Source organism: Brienomyrus brachyistius, chromosome 7 (assembly GCF_023856365.1).
Source record: "Brienomyrus brachyistius isolate T26 chromosome 7, BBRACH_0.4, whole genome shotgun sequence".
NCBI classification, from domain to species: Eukaryota; Metazoa; Chordata; class Actinopteri; order Osteoglossiformes; family Mormyridae; genus Brienomyrus; species Brienomyrus brachyistius.
The window spans coordinates 3,901,501-3,923,594 of record NC_064539.1 but is presented as its reverse complement, the minus strand read 5'-3'; the positions used below and the strand labels follow the sequence as shown (position 1 = coordinate 3,923,594).

The 22,094-nt window shown below is 42.3% G+C and overlaps 1 protein-coding gene across 6 annotated transcripts in view; it reads left to right on the top strand.

The window, feature by feature from the left end:
- Nucleotides 1–3,076: 3,076 nt before the first annotated feature.
- LOC125745812 (uncharacterized) overlaps nucleotides 3,077–22,094 on the top strand; it is a 59,412-nt gene continuing 40,394 nt past the window's right edge. The window contains exons 1-3 of one of the 6 annotated variants that reach the window (XR_007398765.1): nucleotides 3,077–3,554; nucleotides 4,299–5,114; nucleotides 5,175–5,965. Coding sequence is in view for 1 of the 6 variants with exons in the window: in XM_049019037.1 (XP_048874994.1) it covers nucleotides 3,547–3,554; nucleotides 4,299–5,016 (726 nt within the window). In the remaining 5 variants the exon portion in view is untranslated. Of the gene's footprint in view, nucleotides 3,555–4,298; nucleotides 5,966–22,094 lie in introns of those variants that run through there. The other 5 variants (XR_007398766.1, XR_007398764.1, XR_007398763.1 and 2 more) reach the window with 5 other exon arrangements.

Below are 22,094 nucleotides of genomic sequence, written 5' to 3'. Positions count from 1 at the left end.
CGAGACCATGGTTCTCAGCCGGAAAAGGGTAGAGTGCTCTCTCCGGGTTGGGGATGGGGTCCTCCCCCAAGTGGAGGAGTTTAAGTATCTCGGGATCTTGTTCACGAGTGGGGGAACGATGGAGCGGGAGATCGACAGGCGGATCGGTGCGGCGTCGGCAGTCATGCGGGCGCTGCATCGGTCTGTCATGGTGAAGAGAGAGCTGAGCCAAAAGGCGAAGCTCTCGATTTACCAGTCGATCTACGTTCCTACCCTCACCTATGGTCATGAGCTTTGGGTAGTGACCGAAAGAACGAGATCGCGGGTACAAGCGGCCGAAATGAGTTTCCTCCGCAGGGTGGCTGGGCTCTCCCTTAGAGATAGGGTGAGGAGCTCAGTCATTCGGGAGGGACTCAGAGTAGAGCCGCTGCTCCTCCGCATCGAGAGGAGCCAGATGAGGTGGCTCGGGCATCTGATCAGGATGCCTCCGGGACGCCTCCCTGGGGAGGTATTCCGGGCATGTCCCACTGGGAGGAGGCCCCGGGGAAGACCCAGGACACGCTGGAGAGACTATGTCTCTCGGCTGGCCTGGGAACGCCTCGGGGTCCCCCCAGAGGAGCTAGACGAAGTGGCCGGGGAGAGGGAAGTCTGGGTCTCCCTGCTGAGGCTGCTGCCCCCGCGACCCGACCCCGGATCAAGCGGGAGATGATGGATGGATGGATGGATGGATGGATGGATGGATGGATACTCTTAATTTGCACATGTTCTAATGTTAAATTGTGTCATTTATTCTAAGTCAAAGTACACTTGCTACCCAGATAAACAGCTTTAAACATTTCTTTGGACTGCCTAAGACTTTCACACAGTACTGTATGTCTTAGAACATAAGAAATTTACAAATTAGAGGAGGCCTTTCGGCCCATCAAACTCATTTGGGAAGAACTTAACTAATAGCTCAGAGTTGTTAAAATCTTATCTAGCTCTGATTTAATCATCTCTCCCAATATAATATTGGGATAATTTATTCTCTTCAGAGGCCTCCATAGAATAGTGCATCCATCCCCTCACTTATGTTCAGACAGTCAGAATAACAACAGCATCATCAATTTCACAGCTAGATTTAAAAATTGCTTTAACATAGAGTGATTACAGAAAAAAAAGTAAACAAATATTAACAAGATTATTAAAACGTAATAGACATATTCGTCATTCAGACATATTGCGCTTTTTTAAGAGCAGAAGGGATACATTAAATCACGATTATATTTTGTCCATAATATATATATATATATATATATATATATATATATATTTACATATATATATATATGGTGGTGCAGTGGTTAACACTGTTGCCTCACACCTCTGGGACCCAGGTTCGAGTCTCTGCCTGGATTACATGTGTGTGGAGTTTGCATGTTCTCCCCGTGTCCTCGTGGGGTTTCCTCCGGGTACTCCGGTGTACCCCCACAATCAAAAACATGCTGAGGCTAATTGGAGTTACTAAATTGCCCATAGGTGTGCATGTGAGAGTGAATGGTATGTGAGTGTGACCTGCGATGGGCTGGCCCCCCATCCTAGGTTGTTCCCTGCCTCGTGCCCATTGGGAACTGGGATAGGCTCAGGAACCCCCGCGACCCAGTAGGATAAGCAGTTTGGAAAATGGATGGATGGATGGATGGATATATATATATATTTATAATTTTACATCATTATAAATGAGAACTATAAGTGATTGCTAATTACTGTTAACTAATGTCCTGTAATCAGTGGAGGCACACGGACACGGCCAGTTATCCTATTTCTTCAGCGCCAGCCCAACACCCAGCACCACAGACAGTGACCTGTGTTACTGTGACATCTGGTTCCTTCATTGGCTCTATTTATTTTTCTAGAAATAACTAATTGGCTCTTCCAGACTATATGAAGAGAATATTTTATTTTTATTTAGACTAAGAAACTACAGAAAATCAGCTCTGCATGTGATCTCCCCTTTACTGCTCAAGGAGGGCACACGCACATCAACAAATATCAATGCAACAATTACAGATGAACAATTTCTCACAGCTTCAGAAGAAGTCAGAGTTCTGTGTAATTCAGAAATTGTCTAAGACCTCTGCTAGAACATTTTCTGCACTTCAAAATAAATGACACCTGGGTCCATTAAAAGAAGGTGATGCTGCCTGAACCACCAGCCAAGGCTGGGAGGAAAGGGAGGAACACTAGTAAAATGAAGGAAGAAAAGCAGCCCACCCTCTCATGGTCACGGATACAAAAGTCAGGGAGTGTTATGAAGAAGACACCACACTTAAGACCATGGTTTTATGCAGTGAATTACACCAGAGAGAACCTTTGCATTTTAACTGTGTTACGTAACATTCCTCAGCCTTCATTTTTTTCCACAGAATGCAGGACATAATTTACGGTGCCAAACAAAACAGCGGAACTGCATTGTAGCCAATTATTTGTTTCAGTAGTTTTAAGATAAATAGAACATAAAATGGTTGTTTTACTTAGGTAAAAATCCAGTTGAAACAGACTTTATTTTAAAAAAGTTACATTGGCTTTAAGTGATGGCACATGTCGCTTGTGTTAATACTGCTTTGATTTTGAGGATGAAGTCTGAAGTGTAGGTGACATGCAGAAGCATGCAATTTGACGTTTGGGGATTGTAGTTTTTAATGGGACAATTTGAATAAGGAATACTGGTGATATGCTTTTTAAGGGGACAGCACACGAAAATTATAATACAGAGTATTAAAAGAACCGCTCTTTAAAGGAACTGAATTATCTTAGTGTATTTTACATCACAAGCACTCTCGGTCCGTTGGGGAGTCCGTCCCACTGTACTTGGAGAATGCTGCCATGCATTAATCATGAATTTCATTCAGTTGTGCGACAGAAGTTCCCTTCTAATGTTTTCTTCAACATAACAAAGTCCCACGGTAACAAAAGCGCTGAGGCCAGGATCGTTAATTGCAATGTGGGGAATGCAGACCAGCTGGGGTGGGGGATCGTGCTCAGTCACGGTAAAAGGCAAACGGGTAAATTGTGAATACGCTCTTAATCTAACTACAGCTTCTTGAATTGTGGGAGGCGTGTGTAACATAACGTTGTTCCACATACCAATATCACTACGTATCGGTATCGCAAAACAAAGTTTTAAATGTTAAGATTCTGTCATTCTGAAAATCAGAGTATTTAAGACATTATGTTACATAGCGATTTGTGGAGATAAATGCCCTCGGACAGTAGCGTTCATTTCATATTAAGTCTCTTTAAGTCATTGTTTTATGTTATGCAGGATGAATGTGCGAATTTTAATTAATCATCCTTTAAGGGTTATATGCTTACGGTGTTGTATACTATTCTCGGTGAACAAGTTAACTTATAAAAGTCTGTTCCTCTAATTATAGAATAATATATAGAATAATTATACAAGAGCTATAATTATTATGATGTTATTATTTAATTGTGTGGGCCGTGTTGCTTGATTACATTTGACTCTTCGGCACGTGGGACGCTGCCGGTTTGAAAGACGCAGCTTCACTTGTTTTCTGCACCAAGATGACGAGGTACGTTGCTTTTCTGCTCCCATTTTATCGGATAATTTTTCTTATTTAGTATCTGTCAAATTTGCATGTATATTAAAATATGTTTGGTGAGTAAAGTCAGTATATTGCTTTTAAATAAAGTGATTTTGTTCCGGGGTACAATGTTAATTATATTTAAATTTTATGCGCAAAGTGTAGTTGATATTTCGCTTTTCCGCGTGCGCTTTACTGCGCTTAAGTAAATAATTGCGCTTGCTTGTGAGTAAATTAGTTCATTGCTTTTAAATAAAGTGAATATTGTTGCGGGCTACTGTGTTGGTTATATTTAAATTTTATGTGCAAGTCGGCTAGTTTCCTGTGCCGCAAAGTCTAGATGATATTTCACTTTTGCACGTGCGCTTTCCCGCGCTTTCATGTTGCATTCGGAAGAGGATGCGGGTGGTTGCGCTCGGTGCTGCCTACAGCAATGATATTCCAGCAGACCAGGAGAGGGCAGATGTATTGCAACAAACACAGATAAAAGTAGTGAAGCAAGACCTGAAAAGTTTGTTTGGTGACTAAAATCAGTATATTGCCATTTAGTAAAATTTTAAAATTGTTCCAGGCTTCTTTCTTGATTATATGTAAATTGTATGTGAAAGTTAACTAGTTTCCTATGCTATAATGCAGTTGTTCATTGCGAAGGTGTCAGTGCAGAACTGAATTCCATGTGCCAGGAGTGACTGACAGCTCTATTGTATTGCTTGTGTGTTTTTCCTCATTCAGAAACAAACGAATTGCAAAAGCTGTCAGCTGGAGCAACGATCGATACTGGGCAACTTGGGACAAGTGGATGGAAGTGATTGACTGGGAAGATGAGGAAGAGCTGTGCTCCCCAGCAGAATCACCCTCTGACCAGGCTGACCGTTCCATCGTGTCACACACCCGAAAGCCAATTGCCAAGGCAGTTAGCTGGACGGATGATGTGTATTGGGCAGCCTGGGACAAGTGGGATGAGATCATCTGCTGGGGTGAAGAAGGAGAGTGCTCCCCAGCAACTCCACCCATCAACCAGCCTGGGAGGGATAAGGGGTTAGACATGCATGGGTTAGAGGTTTTTCTGTTAAATGAAAGGACAGTCTCCATAAAGCCTGCAGATGACCACCAAGACAATATGAAAATAGGAGCCGTAGTGGTCGACCTCTGCCAGTTTGAGCTAGATGGTGTAAATGATAAATTTGAAATTGTCGAAATACAAATTGGAGAGGTCAAATTGGAGGAGACTGCAGAGAGGGGTTTTAATTCAGAATTTGAATTGGAAATTATGGATGTGGAGATAGAGGTTGTAGACAGTGAATTCCAGCTGAATGCTCTTAATTGGGAAATTGCTGGAACTAAAGTGGACAAATTATTAGTGGAACACCTGAACATAAATAATCTAGAAGCAGGCAGTGTGAAGGTGTCCACATCAAATGGGAATGTGGTATATGTCAATGGTATGTGAGTGTGTTTGGTAATGATGGGTGTGAATGGTGTGTGTAAGTGGTGTGTGTGTGTGTGTGTGTGTGTGTATGAGAATGGTGATTGAATGGTGTGTGTGAGGTAATGGCGTGTGAGTGAATGGTGTGTGTGAGTGACAGGTGTGTGAATGGTGTGTGTGAGGTAATGGCATGTGTGAGTGAGTGTGAGTGGTAATGGCGTGTGTGAGTGAATGGTGTGTGTGAGTATATGGTGTATGTGAATGGTCTGTGTGTGTGAATGGGGAGTGAATGGTGTGTGAGTGACTGGTGTGTGTCTGGTGTTTATGAATGGTGTGTGTGAGTGAATGCTGTGTGAATGGTGTTTATGAATGGTGTGTGTGTGAGTGAATGCTGTGTGAGTGACTGGTGTGTGAATGGTGTTTATGAATGGTGTTTATGAATGGTGTGTGAATGAATGGTGAGTTTTTGTGTGTGTGTGTGTGTGTGTGTGTGTGTGTGTGTGTGAATGATCTGTGTGTGTGAGCCTGCCCTGTGATGGGTTGGTGTCCCATCCTGGGTTGTTCCCTGCCTCGTGCCTGTAGCCTCTGGGATCCATCTGACCGCCTGTTCCAAAAGGCAAATTGATCCCCACATCCCTGAACAGGAGAAGCGGTTTTAGAAAATGGATAAATGTTCCCAGAGGTGTGAGGCAACAGTGCTAACCACTGTACCATGCATATGTATAGGATATGTAGAAGAATACCTGTTGCAGTTATCTGATGTGTGTGTTTTTCACTCTCCCTGCCGGCCCCTGGAGGTTTGGGCTTCCCCTTTGAGTCTGGTGCCTCCCAAGGTTTCTTCCTTCTAGGGAGTTTTTCCTTGCCACTGTCGCCTATGGCTTACTCACTGGGGGCTTTGGGTGGGGGTGCTCTAAAGCGCTTTGAGACAATGTAATGTTGTGATATCGTGCTATACTTTGTTGTGTAATTTTCTATTTACTCATGCAAATAAATAATTGTTTGATAACAAAAAGCACTTGTTTCATTCTTTTTACTGCGAGCATATCAGTCACTTCCCTTGTGCTCCTGCATTCAAAAATGAAAGTTTGTCCTGCCCTGCACTTAATTGCCATGGATTCTACGGGTTGTAGATGGTCTGCTCAAACGCTTTCACATTGTGTACAAGCAGATTTGTTTCTGTATCTCTGTAGAGAAGCATTCTTTTCTTCTACCTGGCAAATCCACAAATATAATAGCAATCCACCAAGGTGCAAGTGCACCTAGCTCTTAAAGAAAATGTTAGAAAAAATTAGTTTATAGCATGTTTAAACCATAAACACAGCAGTGACTGAGTACATCCCTTGTGGACCAGGCGCCTGGCTTTGACTATTTTTCTGCCATTAAACTAGCAAAGGTGGCTTGGCCATGACGTAAAATAACTTGTGCCTTTAAATTGTTAAAAAGTCCTGTGTGTTGTAAAGTGAGGTATGAAACAGATACCAGGTCGTTTCAGTAACGGTCAGCGTACGTTTTCTTCATGTGATTTTGTGGTTTCAAATGTTTCATTGGAATCAATAGTATTTGCCAATTCCAGTTGCCAGGTAACTTCAATAATTTGAATAGAATACATGATAACATTTTAAACTAGATTACAGTTAATTGTTATTTTTCTGTTTAAAAAAGACAATTGCTGTAATTTACATACGTCAAAACCTGTAAAAGACATTTTGGAATTCTTTTCTAAATGAAATGAAGGTACTTTGTTACTCCCCTTGGGGAAATTCTATTTTCACCTACCCCATTTTGCCCTACTTGACACATGGGCACAGACGAAGGTGACAGCAAGCCTGGCAGCAAAGGGCAGCCACCTGTAGGGACACCCATGGAGCTGGGGGTTTTACAGTGATTAACAGCAATTTTGCAATACTTTTCTGGCAGTTTTTTTTGCTAGGAATTTACAGTCAATTCTACACTGAAACAGACGTCATTCCTAAGCGCAGCATGGACTGCTTCTGGACACAGTATCAAATGCGACTTCCAGAGTCACTTGAGTAAGCTGGAGATGCTACATCCCCGGGTAAGATTACCTGCAGTAGGCAGCCTACCAAAAGAGGGCCTTTCCTGTTCCCTTGGTGAATTAGAAAACCAGTGGAGAGAGCTCTCCTGTTGCAGTTTCACAGAGATGAACAACATGGAGAACTTTGGATTGAGGTTTTGCAGTATGAGGGTGCTGAAGGAAAAAGGAGTTTTAAAGACATTGGTCTGCCTGTACTGCAGATTTTGTCTCTGCCCATTTCAGATGTTCATGTAAAGCGTGAATTTACTAATGTGACATTCCTTAAATATAACCACCGAAACAGAACGGTTGTAAATTTGCTGTCCAGATTGGTAGATGTACAACTTGGACTGCAAAGAGATGGACTGACACAGAGGCGGAGCTATGGATAGGCCTGGGTGGGATTGACAGCTGGGCCCACCCATTCAGATTAATGAAATTACATTTTTTATATATAAATTACCGGCTTCTAACTGTTCCTATACATCACTGTTGTTACTGTGGCAAGTACAATAGAATGTGTGAGCTCCCTCTAGTGGTGCTCTAGGTAGAACACCACAGTCGTAGGTGTATTATTGTTGCAGTCACCAAGTTGTAAATATATAAGCCAATTTAAGAAAATTTGGGGTAATGAGTTTCACTCAGAAGTCCATCCATCAGCCACTTTTCCATATTTAAAGGCTGCAGGAGGATGCTCACATGGAAAAAAAAGACTAATTCATTTCTTTATCCAAAACTATTTCTTTCCTCATTCATTAAAACGAAAAGAGCTTTAACTTGTGCGTGCATTGCTTCATTTTAAGCAGCATTATGGAGTATCATTGAAGATAGAAAAGTTTATGAAGGGTCTGATTTTCGACATCTTTTACTCCTGGTTTGGGCTATAAAATTGGAAGGAGTTGCCAAACATGACCGTGCAGGGTCTGCGCTGTTCTCATCTGTGAACAGTGTGTGGGTTTGTGGGTCAGGCATAAATTTGGGGGGAGGGGCTCCCTCCAGCATTAAAATAGGGAGATATCCCCCAAAATAATATAATTCTTCATATTCAAAAAAGTACAGATAAAATTAATCTATCTCACCAGTTAATGTAAAGTTTTTTCACCCCAAGCACACCTACCCTTCCCGAAAATGGTTTAGTCTGAAGTCCTGCTCTGGGGTACGTTTCCTATACCACGATGCACTTTGCAAAAGACAAATATATATCAGGAAAATATATAGCAGGAGATGAAAGAAAAAAGATACATTCTGCGGGCCATGGCTGCTGCCGCCTGGCAGAGGGTATGAGGAGGAAGTGCAGGGACGATGTCAGCATCACCAAAAGGATGGTTGCAGCACTCTGGAGGGAGCAGGTGAGGTGGGCTGGGGGGAGCACCAGTCTGCATTCTCTCACTCCTGGGGAGGACCGAGTATTGGCCATCCTAGATCTCAGAAGCACTTGAGGGAGTCCCGGGGTGCATAAATCTCTGTAGTCTACCCACCTCCCAGACATCTGTGCTTTCTACTCCCCAGCCACTTCCTCTTGGCCCACCAACATTTGTCCCCCTGTAGTGTGATCACCAGGGTTCCTCAATGTGTGGCACCTCCACACCTGGCTCCTCTACATCAGCCATCCCTCCTATAGGCCCCTCTACATCAGGGCGACACTGTCCCCTGAGTCCCCAGAATACCTTTCAGTCTGGTAGATCACCAAACCCCAACCATCCTGCTTCCTTGTCACCACACGCCCCTCCTTCCCCCCACGCACTCAAGCCCACTGGTGCAGAAACATTCGCTGCCAATGTAGTGAAGAGCTCCTCAGGTCTGAAGGTGGAAAAAATATCTGTTCTGAGGGGCATCCGGGAGGAACCGGCAGCCCTGATGGAGCAGTATGAAAGACACCATAAAGAGGTGATCGCCTACCGGAGAGAGACACTGGCCTTACTGGCCCAAAGGGTCAGGAGGCCCAGTGTGACAATATACTGTATCTCCCCACCTCTTAATGTCAAGGGCGCCTCCAAGGGGCGGCCACATCCCTCCTTGGAAACCTCTGGCCACCCCTGTGGCAGCCCCCAAATATGGCTGTAGAGAGATTGTTTTATAGCGAAAGCTGTGGTGCACTCAGGGACCATTAACTGTGTAGCACCTGGGGCCTGCATCATGAAACTGAAAGTCTGAGTTAGAACAAAAGTTTTAGCCTAATAAAGTCAAACAAATGCAATGCGCGATCATAAAAATCATGCCTGTAAGAAGGCTCCTGCAGTTTTAAGGGCGCACCGGTGCATGCAAAGGACTGTGGGTGCACTGTGGGGACACCGAGGCACGCGCTGACAGCGTGTTAGAACTTAAAGTTTTTCCTGGTCAGCAATATATGGAAGTCCTTACATTATATGTATGTATTAAGTTATATAATTGTGCTATGTAATTACCGAATGACGCTAAACTCATTTAGTTTGGCTTTAATTATGCTGATGTTTAATGCCGGTGTTGTGCTGCAAACTGCCCCTCTGCCACGGATTGTAATCTTTCATTTTAAAGGAAGTGTAACTTCATTTATCTTGCTTTAAGCAAACTGAAAACTCACATTACTTGTTTATAATGATATTTTACAGACAAACCTGAAGTTAAGATTAACTACCTCCTGTAAAACGTCGCAAATGTGACATGATTTAAAGGCGACAGTAATGCTTCGCTTTTCGACGACAGACGCCTTCAGTCGCAAGAAGTGTTTCATTTTCTTGAATAATATTTTTGATACTTTGTTGAATTAATTCTGCCTCGATATTTTTGATATTCTGTCTTCTTTTCATACTTATAATGCGGCGAATAGCTTCATACTCGGCACATCACACCTGGAAATAAAATAACATCGAACTAAGCAACAGAAGTAATCAGAACATAAGAACATAAGAACTATACAAACGAGAGGAGGCCATTCGGCCCATCAAGCTCGCTTGGGGAGAACTAAACTAATAGCTCAGAGTCGTTAAAATCTTATCTAGCTCTGATTTAAAGGAACCCAAGGATTCAGCTTGCACTACATTATCAGGAAGGCTATTCCATACTCTGACTACACGCTGCGTAAAGAAGTGCTTCCTTAAATCCAGCTTGAAATGTTCTCCCGCTAATTTCCACCTATGGCCACGAGTTCGTGTATTTAAACTAATGCTGAAGTAACTATTTGGTTGAACAGCATCCAAACCTGTTAGAATCTTATATACCTAGATCATGTCCCCCCTCAATCTCCTTTGCTTGAGACTGAACAGATTTAGCTCAAGTAACCGTTCCTCGTATGACATTCCCCTAAGACCAGGAATCATTTTTGTAGCCCTACGCTGCACCTTTTCTAAGGCCACAATGTCCTTTTTAAGATATGGTGACCAAACCTGCACACAATATTCTAGGTGAGGTCTCACCAAGGAATTGTATAATCTTAGCATTACCTCCCTTGACTTAAACTCCACACACCTGGAGATATACCCCAACATCCTATTGGCCTTTTTTATTGCTTCCCCACACTGGCGAGAATGGGACATGGAAACATCAACATACACACCAAGGTCTTTCTCATGATCAGCTACCTTTATTTCAGTGACACCCATGAAATACCTGTACTTTATATTTCTGCTCCCTAGATGGAGTACCTTACATTTATCGACGTTAAATTTCATCTGCCAGGTATCGGCCCAGTCACTAATTAAATCAAGATCCCGCTGTAGCTGCTGAGCCACTAATTCAGTATCTGCTACACCACCCACCTTGGTGTCATCTGCAAATTTCACCAGTTTACTGTATATATTGGTATCCATATCATTTATGTAAATTAGGAACAATAGTGGTCCTAAAATCGAACCCTGCGGTACCCCACTATGAACGCAAGCCCACTGTGACATTGTGCCTCTTATAACTACTCGCTGTTTCCTATCTGTTAACCAGTTATCAATCCAGGTGGCTACGGTACCTAAAATACCTGTCACTTTGAGTTTAAGTAGGAGCCTCTTGTGGGGGACAACATCAAAAGCCTTTTGGAAATCTAAGTAGATGACAAGTAGTCAGCACCCTGCACTTCTTAGTATTTAGAAGTTATGTTTTTCATTGGGTCGAACTTGCTATATCTTGACGTTAAAATTTAGAAAGCTATGTGATTTAAAAGTACTTTTTTCACTTTAATATGACATTATTTTATTAATGCTATATTATTCGTTAAACTTTTGTTTTAGTAGTGTGTGAGATCACAATCACCAGTTACAGCTACTCTTTGCTGAAACAGACATTAGACTAATTATGTCTGGATAACTGAGTACATACTGTATTGTGCATTTTTTCCCAGTGGCGAGTCTCCAAAGTTAGCCAGACTTCTGCATCAAGCTGCAAGGATATTAATGAGACAGTCTGAAAATTCAGACATAGTTGTAGCAGAAGCGACATCACTGGTGTCAAATCAAACACCTGGGGTGTCAACCTCAGCCAGTCTTTCTGCACTTGTTGCACATTCTGAATTTAACACATCTAGACAGGACCAGATTGAAAGAAATCTAGTCCAGCTGTTCCAGTTGTATGACCGTTTTAAGAGGACAAAGGGACCCATACCAAAGGGTGAAATAGAGAGCAAGTATAACAACAGAGTCATGGACACATGACTTCTTCTGTTTTGCGGAAAAAGATGTCCATCCTTTGCCAGAAGAACATAGTCATTTACAGAACTGTGGCCTAGGTAGGAAGCGAATAACATTCCCAGATAAAAATGGCAATTACAAAGACCTCTGAGATGTCCTGTATGCAGCTTATCCACCACTTAATACTTCTGGAGGATTTCAAATTTTGGCATGTTTTAGATCAATATATTTGGAACCTCTGCCAATACCACCCAATGGATATAGCGTGAAATACCTTAGAACAGAGAGTGGTTTGAATCAGGCAGTCGACTATATCCGTCCACTCCGTCCAAGTTAGCATAAGCACAGATGGATTGTGTAAGCTTAATGAGGTTAGTCACAAAAAATCTTGCCTTTTTTGTACACTTGTAAATGTTTCATGAAAGCATCTCACTTCTCCTACGAAATATCTTCAATTTCTTTAAACTACTACAAATAATTACTAAATAGAGTTATGTTCAGAGATTTACATATGTCTTGTTTGTATTATGCTGTGTTTAACTGTTATGCTTTCTACCTTAAGGGCCAAGCATTGGTGCTGGAAAAATGTCAGACCTGTAGAAATTATATTCCCATGCAGTCTCTAGTTCAGCATGTTGAACAGTGCTCAAGGTAAAATACATGATTTAGACTTTTTTTGTCTTGCATCACCTGAGACATTATTTCAATGTGTGTTAAATGGACTTTAAAACTCGCTGAGCATTTGTTAAAGTATTTAGATGTATGCTGAGTGATTTTAATGTATCATTTAAATGAAAATGTCTTTATATTCTTCTTCTTGTAAAGCAAAACCAACAGCCAGATACCAGATGCCAGGCAGAGGAAGCACCTTGTACTTCACAATCACTAGCTAACATCCAAGCTGATATCACCCCGCAGATTTTAACTTCCACTGTTATAGACACAGAAAGTCCATCTGTTTGTACATACAGGTATGATTAATGTAAATGAGGTCTCAGAAAGATAGAAAATGTAAGAACAACCTCAAATGAGCAAATTTTTTCAGGGACTATTTGGACCTTGTTTGCTCTGATGTGAGTGAGTCAGAGGATGAACAAATCAGTCGAGCTATAGAAGAGTCATTGATAGAAATGTCAAGTGAGTTTAATGTTCAAATGTCGCAATTTTGTTATGTAGTGTTTTTTTATGTTTGGTTGTGTGACTGTCTTTTCAGGCTGCAGGATGTCTTGCAGATGCTGCAAAAGGAATATTGATAAGGATGAAGCTCTTCGCTTCAACATCAACCGGAAGAACATTTAGGATGGTGCTGTCCGCACAATGAGGAGACCAAATTTCTCTGCCAGAAAGAGAATTGATGCCAAATTCACTTATGAGGGAAATTCTGTAGAAGCAGTTTATATGGGTGGCCCAATGAGGGAGTTCTTCAGACTTGCATTTCAACATATAAGGCAGAGCCCAGTGTTCACAGGTTCTGACTACCAGCGAGTTTTGGAGTGCCATATATGTGTGTAAGTGTTGCAGAGGGAAACCATCAAACATTTCATATATATGTCAGGCTTTGGTTACTGTTGAGAATGTAATTGCATGATTTCTCATCTTTCTCTGGTAGCTTTAAAAGAAAACAGCTACTTTTATGCAGGAGAGTTGATTGCAATGGGCATAGTTCAAGGAGGACCATCCCCACGTTTCTTTGCTCCAGTCTTGTATCAAGCCATAGTGTCAGGTGCAGAAAGTGCAGACATTGAGGACATTCATGATCATGAATTAAAAAGCTTGCTGTCAGAGGTAGGGGAAGAACGTGAATAATTGCATTTCAGACTGCTGTACAATTTTAAAATGGTGTTTATAGCAATGTTTACGTATTCTTTAGTACGTTTTGTCAGTTCTCTTTATGCTCATGTGCATTTGAAAAGCTTGATATTAATGTTTGCATGAACAAATAATTCACTGTAAAAATAAATGTTTTCAATCCAGTGTCAAGTTGTGGCTTCAGAGTTTAAGAAAAACCTGAACAAAGCTGTTGAAAGATGTGAGACCCACCTGATGCTGGCTGGATGTCTGCGAAGCATCTCTGTCAGTAATAAAAATGAAGTGGTGCAAGACGTCATTAATTGGTTTGTCCTTCAGGATAAGGAAACACTTTGAAAGGCATGTTCCTCATCATGTATTATCCATGTTCAAAGTTTATAGGGCATTCAAAATTAGTGGATGTTTTTTTTCTCTTTTGATCAATGTATCAAAATTTTTTATAGGTTCCAGGATGGGCTTCGTAGCTGTGGACTACTGGATGCTATCCAGAGCCATCCAGGCGTATTCAGAACGGTATTTACAAAGATCAACGAAAAGCTTACAGCTGAGAGTATTGAACAGCAGTTTACAGAACAAAGGTCTGAGCGAGGGAGCGACAAATACAAAATCGAAAATGAAGCTATCTCTTGGATGCTAAGAGAAGGTATTCCTCAACCACAATTAGAACCAAACTTAAAAGGATGTGGAATTCTAAAGAATGATGGTTCTTCCTAATATCAGCACTACATATATTTAAGTAAAATTCAGCCTTATTTACTTTATACATGGAACCTGGCAAAAGCAGCCAGCCATTACTGACACATGAGAAATTATAGATAGAACATTTTTCTTCTAAAATGTATAGTAATTTGTATCAAAATTGTAACTAATTAAAAATTAACTGACTAAGTATATATGACTATACTATACGCTACATAGTGCAGGACAGTTACACTTATTTTTGCATTGTTCATTGATTTTGCATATGCTTCATACAGGTTGATAGAACTGTTTGTTGTTACATTATTTTTACACTACAGAGACTTAAACTGTGCCTTATTGGCTCTTAAACTCAGAATCTCTCGAGTCCCCTTTAGGAACAGACTGGGTCATATGATTTGACATGTTACACACTGGATAACTGTAACAGGTTTTCTCCTATATATCCCATACATGGGGATGGCACAGTGGTGCAGTGGTTAGCACTGTTGTCTCACAACTCTGGGACCATCCAACCATCCATCTTCTGAAACTGCTTCTCCTGTTCAGGGCCGCAGGGGCTTCTCCTGTTCAGGGCCGCATTTAAACCCAAATCCCAGAGGTGTGAGGCGAAAGCGCTAACCACTGCATCACCGTGCCACCCGCCTCTGGGAACATACTGCGGTTAATTGGAGTTAACAAGTTGACCATGAGTGTGAATGGTGCACACAGGCAGGCATGTAAGTAGGCAGGCATGTAAGTAGGCAGGCATGTAAGTAGGCAGGCAGACAGGCAAGCGCGCGCGAACACAGACAGGCAAGTATGCACACATGCATAAAGGCACTCCTCCAAACAGTCAAGCACACACGCACACAGGCAGGCACACACACACATAGGCACGCACAAATGTACGCACACAGGCACGCACGCAGACACACACACACATAGGCAGGCACAGACACAGGTAGGCTCACAGGCACTCAGAGGCACCCATGCATGCAAGGACACACAGAGACACAGGTGCATACAAGCACACAGGAATGCACGGACACAGGCACGCAAGCACAGGCATGCACAGAGGCATGCACACACACAGACATATACACACAGGCAGGCACACACACGGACACACACAGGCGCGCAGACAGGTAGGTACTTACACAGGAATGCACGCACCCACACAAGCACGCATGCACTCACACAGGCAGACATGTACACAGGCACGCAGACAGGTAGGTACTTACACAGGCATGCACACATGCAGGCACGCATGCACGCACAAAACTCCTCGTCCTTAACCCAGGACTTCCAAACATAAGCAAAACACAGTTACAATATTAGTTGTAATTATTAGCATTAGTAAGATTCCCCTTACATTGCATAATAGGTAAGAAATAAATGGATGTAGGGGCGGCATGGTGGTGCAGTGGTTAGCACTGTTGCCTCACACCTCTGGGACCCAGGTTCGAGTCTTCGCCTGGGTCACATGTGTGTGGAGTTTGCATGTTCTCCCCATGTCATCGTGGGGTTTCCTCCGGGTACTCCGGTTTCCCCCCACAGTCCAAAAACATGCTGAGGCTAATTGGAGTCGCTAAATTGCCCATAGGTGTGCCTGTGTGAGTGAATGGTGTGTGAGTGTGCCCTGCGATGGGCTGGCCCCCCATCCTGGGTTGTTCCCAGCCTCGTGCCCATTGCTTCCGGGATAGGCTCCGGACCCCCCGCGACCCGATAGGATAAGCGGTTTGGAAAATGGATGGATGGATAAATGGATGTAGAGAAGAAACATGTTTACAATTCAAAGTATATTAGAGATGCTGTAAGTATGTATGTGAAGGGTTCAATGGGGCTAATCCCACAATGATTAAAAACAATTTGACAAATTCAAATAACAGGCTGAGAAGGATGTTCAGCTTCAGCCACCGGCTCTCGTTTTTGACAGTGGGGTGTAATTTTGCCGGTTCTTTCCTTTCTTCTGTTTCCCATACGTTGTTTGCAGAGGCCCCTTCACCACATCGCCATGTGATGTGGACACCTTCACACTGCCTGCTTCTAGATCATTTATGTTGAGGTGTTCCACTTTAGTTTCAGCAATGTGTAAATTAACATCATTCAGCTGGAATTCATCGTCTACAACTTCTAATAATAATAATAATAATCAATACTTTATTAATCCCTGTGGGGATATTGCGTTTTTTGTGTCTCCCTCAACATGCCCTTTGTGGAGTAAGTTGTCTGTGAAGGGCAGCTACCTGTTGGGGCGTCTAGGGAGCTGGGGGGAATTAAGGGCCTTGCTCGAGGACCCGCAGACGTGCTGAGGCTGGGTTTGAACCGGTGACCTTCCGATTACAGGCACAAGGACTTGGTCTATGTATTGACCCCTGCCCCCCAACTGTGTATGAGTAGCATTTATGGTGTTTCTTGAATGTGAGCTAGTACATAAACCAGCTAGTACCCACCCTTGCAAAAATACTCTAGAGTTCCGTCATACACATTCTTTTATTTTCTTGCATTGTCCGTTTTTGTTCATAGTCTGTAATTTTCCGAATAACGGCAATTTCTGATAACTACTGGAACTATGAATTCCGGAGGGGAGAATATATTCATGCAAGTTCCATTACATGCTATAGATATATTGATCTGATACCTTTCTTTATCAGACTGTTACTGTACCACTGTTAAAAACCACAGATATTTTATTCTGATTGTATGCATTTCCTTATTAGGGCACATTAGTTAGTTCTTTTAAAAAATCAGTTTATTCTGACATCGTAAATTTCCTGATCAGAGTTTACCCTCTTTAAAATGACAGGGTTACACTTGTGCCATTTAATTTCCGTAATCTGTGGCAGTCAGTGACAATGACTTATTTACTACCAAACAGCACTGAGATTGAGTAGAGTGAGGGGCTTAGGGCGTATTACGGAAGAATAAAAGCTGAGTCCTGTATCCAGGCGAGATGCGTAGCTGACAGGCTGATGAACGTTTCAAACTCTTACCTCCACCGTACTGACAGGAACGGCGAGCAGCTGTGGCGTCATGGCATCAAACTTCTGTTTCTCCAGGCAAGAAAACAACCAAGACCAGCCTTAATAATCTAAACACTTTGAAGACTGATATAAATGGTAAATATGAGGCGTGAATACCATCCAACACTACCAGTTACTCAGTGAATACTCAGTCATGCAGAAATATAATCTAAAGTTATAATTATGGGGACATGTGGCCATCCACTGCAGGTGACAATGTCCTAAACTCTTTCATACTTAAAGAACGCTTACAGTTATTACTTTGTAAGGATGCATAGAACTCCAGTTCAGTATATTTATGGAATATATACAGCAGCAACTACTTTATGGTCATTTATTAAGTAACAGACTTATTTTCTACCTGCGGGATCTTATAATTATGCTGAAATAAAAATGTAACTTACAGCGTAAAAACATGGAATCCAGTCCAAAATTTATTTAGTTTGACATGTGATCAAAATTCAGAGTAAACTAATACATGATAGCATGCATGCAAAAGATCAAGGGCAGAACAGGGGCTGTGAACCCAGTCTGCATTAAAATGGAATTAACCATCTCTCTCAATATAAAATCGGGATAATTATTCTCTTCAGAGGCATCCATAGAATAGTGTATCCATCCCCTCACTCCTGTGTATAGAGGCATATCCTAAGGCTCCGGCAACAAATTTCAGCTCAACAACAGCATCAATAATTTTACAGCTAGTTTTAAAACTTGCTTTAACATACAGTGATTGCAGAAAATGATAAACAAATTAGGTAATATTAATTAAATCATTAAAATGTGCAGAAAAGGTTTTGAAGTTTACATCACGATAAATGAGAACTACACGTGATTACTAATTACTGTTAACTAATTTGCTGTCTGGACTTTTTACAGTGAGGGGGGAAAAGTCATTATATGTCAGGATGCCAGTCAGTGGCACAGACACAAGTTGGCCAGCTGGCCTATTCATTCAGCACCAGCCCATCAAGTAGAGAATTTATTTACGTAGTTTTAAGTGGACAGATTTCTGACTAATTTTCAAGCATGTGCAACAAGTAATGACAGATATTGACGTTAGTTTCACACATTCAAAAATATTCAGTAACTGCGTTGCTTGTGACATTTGCGTTTGGTTTATACTTTCATAAGGTGTTCGAATTTTTAACCAATATGTTTTGTTTTGCCATTTCCAAATATATGTGTTATTCTAACATCCGGAATACGGCACGTATGGTAGATGTTCATGGACGTGGATGGTACTCACACAAAGGATGTGAGGACCGACTTCAAATAGCATATCTCGGGGGGGCCAATAGTACTATTGGCACACGTTTCCCTTCGTATCAAAACATGGGTTAGTATGACGTGTTCGTAGTGAGCATATATATCCTCTATCAGTTTTATCACAATCTCGTATATCATACCTTTTGTTAGTATAGGTATCTAGCTATTCTCCCTTTACCTGTAGAGTCCATTAATCACGGCGGGGGTTGCGGAAAATAAGGAGGACGCTATAGCGGATCAGTCCAATATTTATCTTCTCCGTCAACTCCGGGAGAGAGAGCAACAGGACAGAGACAAAAAAAATCCAAAATCGAGGTAGTGAAAACAGACAGGTGGTCAGGCGATCGGCATCGGCAGTGAGAGGGCTAGGCTATAAGCGAAGGGCGGAAGAGGCAGAACAGAGGTGGAGACAGGTCAGGGAATAAACGCTGGAACTTAGCACGGAGGGCTGAAGACCGGCAGGTGTGCCAAACACGAATAAAAAGGCTCGCCGATTACCCCGACGGGCATCAGCTGGTAGAGGAGGGCAAACGGTAACCGGTCCTGCCGGTTCTCGGGACAGGTGTAGAAGCGCTACGGCCGCTGCTCAACTCCCTCCTAGGGAAACCAGCGGGGGTGTGGCAGGGGAGTCCCGCGTGACATCATAGGGGCTTCCCCTGGGCGATCCACGACACCATTATGCCCCTCCAGCTATTATGGACAACCCGTGGAATCTACATTGAGCTTGGTGTGTAGCTACATTATACATTCCCCCATGCCCAGTGCATAAAGTATCATTACACTGAGGTATTTCAGGCTTTAGATGTAACCACATAGTAGAACTAATACTCCACAGTTGCTTCCATGCACTATGATTAGATGTCAATAACATTCGTTGAACATTATTTCGTTGTATTTTGGCATTTAACATAGCCATAGTACATGCAGTCCAATTCATCCATCGAGTTCGGTCACAGCCACTTGAGGGGGCACTCCGGCAGACGCAAGGATGTTCTTCCCCCTATAACACCCCCTGCAGAAGTACATCTCACTTCCATTAGTAGGGGCCAGTTCAGCATGGTTGGTTTCCTGGACAGGTGAAGTTGTCTTGCTGTCGATCTTGTATGCTGCTTCTCCATCCAATCCTAAAAGTGGAAGTGTGCTCCAGCTCGGTCATTGGGACTGTATCATAGCCGAAGGCTGTCAGCAGCATTGGCCACGCCGTCCACCAGGGCCATTGCGCCATCCTTCACGCATAAAGAAGAACTGACATCCACATTACTGTAGTTTTCTCATAAATAACATTTATTAGCTGGGATACGTCACCAACTTTCGGCGCCTGGCTTCATAACGGCCACAGTGTTATCTTGTCCCACTGTTTCTATAAGGAAACATTCCAATTATTCCTTTTTCTGGATCTATTTTTATAAATGAATTGTGAAGGAAAAGGAAAATATGCAAAGGAGGCCAAACTAACACTGCAATCTGGAGTAATGTATTTTATTCTTTTTATAATAATGGATGAAGTTTAGCTTCCTTACACTCTCTCTGTACCTCTGTTTCTAATGCGGGTTTACGTGAAGAGTTGTACTGTATTTAATCTAACTACAGCTAGATCAGTACCAGAGATAAAAACACTGGATGTCGCGTTGAATACAGCCGTCTTTGGGAGCGAATGCGTCAGAGCCGCTAGCTTGGGACGGGGTAGAGCTCCTTTTAAATGAATGAACGTCTATCAGGGACAAGCTGGCATTCAGAAATAAAGAACCATAAATGGGCAAATTTGAGAAGCGATTTTTATTGTCTTGGTTCATTATAAATGTCAGACATGTATTTACGACCGAGCCACGAGTAAATCGACAGGGAAGCGGTTTTTCTTAACACAGCCTACTTTTATGTTCAAAATGTAATGCGCATATAGGTATTTTTTCATTCTTCCAATCGAAATAAACATACACTACTCTCCTACTACGTGCAGAACAATGCAAATACAAAACACCACAAAAAAGGCCAGCAATGTTAGCTGAAAGACCCTGGTAATCTCCATGATAAATCCCATTGTGTTACCACTCATGCATTTACATTAATGCAGGCCGGCTCGTGGCATTGGCAATATAGGCAATGGGCCAAGGGCGCCATTCATCCAGGGGGCGCCACAAACGGAGGAAGAAAAAAGTGTAACATTCCACTATTCTTAAAGCTAGTTGGTATTAATGTGTCTTAATATGAAAAGAACAAGCCCACATGAATTTACCTGCTAAACAAAGCCTATTAAGTAGTAATAATAATAATGATGATGATGACGATGATGATACATAACTTTCCTATGAGCCCCCCCCCCTTGTAACCTCCCTCAATAACGAACACAAGTTGATCTCTGATCACGGGCATTTATTCACATATCTATCCGGTCGAGCATGCCGTGAGAACTAGATAAAATAAAGCACATACATCAAAAAATGAATAAGTAAAAACACGGGCAATTTCCTAAAAATAACCAAACACAAACAAATAGGCTACAGCTCGCTCACGCCATTAACTTATGACTGCAGCTCATACAGTAACTCCAATATCCATGAATATTGACATTATAACTTAAAACACTTTCTCAGCCGCATAACAAATGCTGCACTTATAACTGAGCAAAACAAAAATGTTACCAGCAAAACTGACCAGACCTCAACCCAAACGCAACATTAGTTCCGCTATAGTTTCCCTACGCCTGGGGGGGCGCCGGCGCTGATGCTCGCCTAGGGCGCCTCATCGGCTAGGACCGTTACTGCATTTAAGCATTTGGCAGACGCCTTTATCCAAAGCAACGGGCATTTGTATAGACTTGTAGAGAACTATAGACAATGAACTGTACACAATACATTTTCCAGACAAAGAAAATACTTTATTTTTTTTTTACATTTAATATGAAAGATGAACATCCGTTTACCTGCTTTTTGGAAAAATAACTATAGACAGGGCAGGTCCATACACACAGGCATCTTGTGTATATTTGTCAAGAACTATAGCCAATGAACTGCAATATATACTGGTGTCAGTACAGAAGCTGTGTCTTTCCTGTGACGTGGGGGTGGGAAGACAGAGGCTCTGTGTCTAGTATTTAGTATCCTTGTAACAATACTATTTTACACAGTTTCTTCCTCAAACTGCTGCTCTGTAGTTGGAGAGTATGTACTTTTGCCACATGGTCTTCTCTCAACTTGTGAAAGCAAGACAAGTGAAATTAAATTGAAATGATGGTTGCCAATGCCATCTTGAGTTTCAGCAATGTGATCACAACGATTAAATATATCCTGAAAACCTACATCTGCTTTCACAACCCTATTCAACAGAGACTGGATGTTGGAGGCCTGTCTGATGCACTGCTCAGCTGAGCCAATCACCTTTACTGTACCATGGCTTAGTATCAGCAGGCCTCCATTGTTACGCAAGGTCAGCAGATGATAGTTCTGACGAGACGTGAAGGCACGGCTGTACTAACCAAGCTACTGCAGCACATCACACTTCAGCTTCTTCACGACCTGCCTAACAACAAAACCTGTGATATACACCAGAGCATTCTCAGTTAGGGCTCCAAAGCTGGCTGGCAAGTAGCTATGGTCTAACACAACACCAGTGACTTGCTCAAAAGGAGAGGACCCTCTTGTGTCCTTGTCCTTTGGCATGGCTTTGAACAGCAGAAATGCCCATGTTGCCTACATC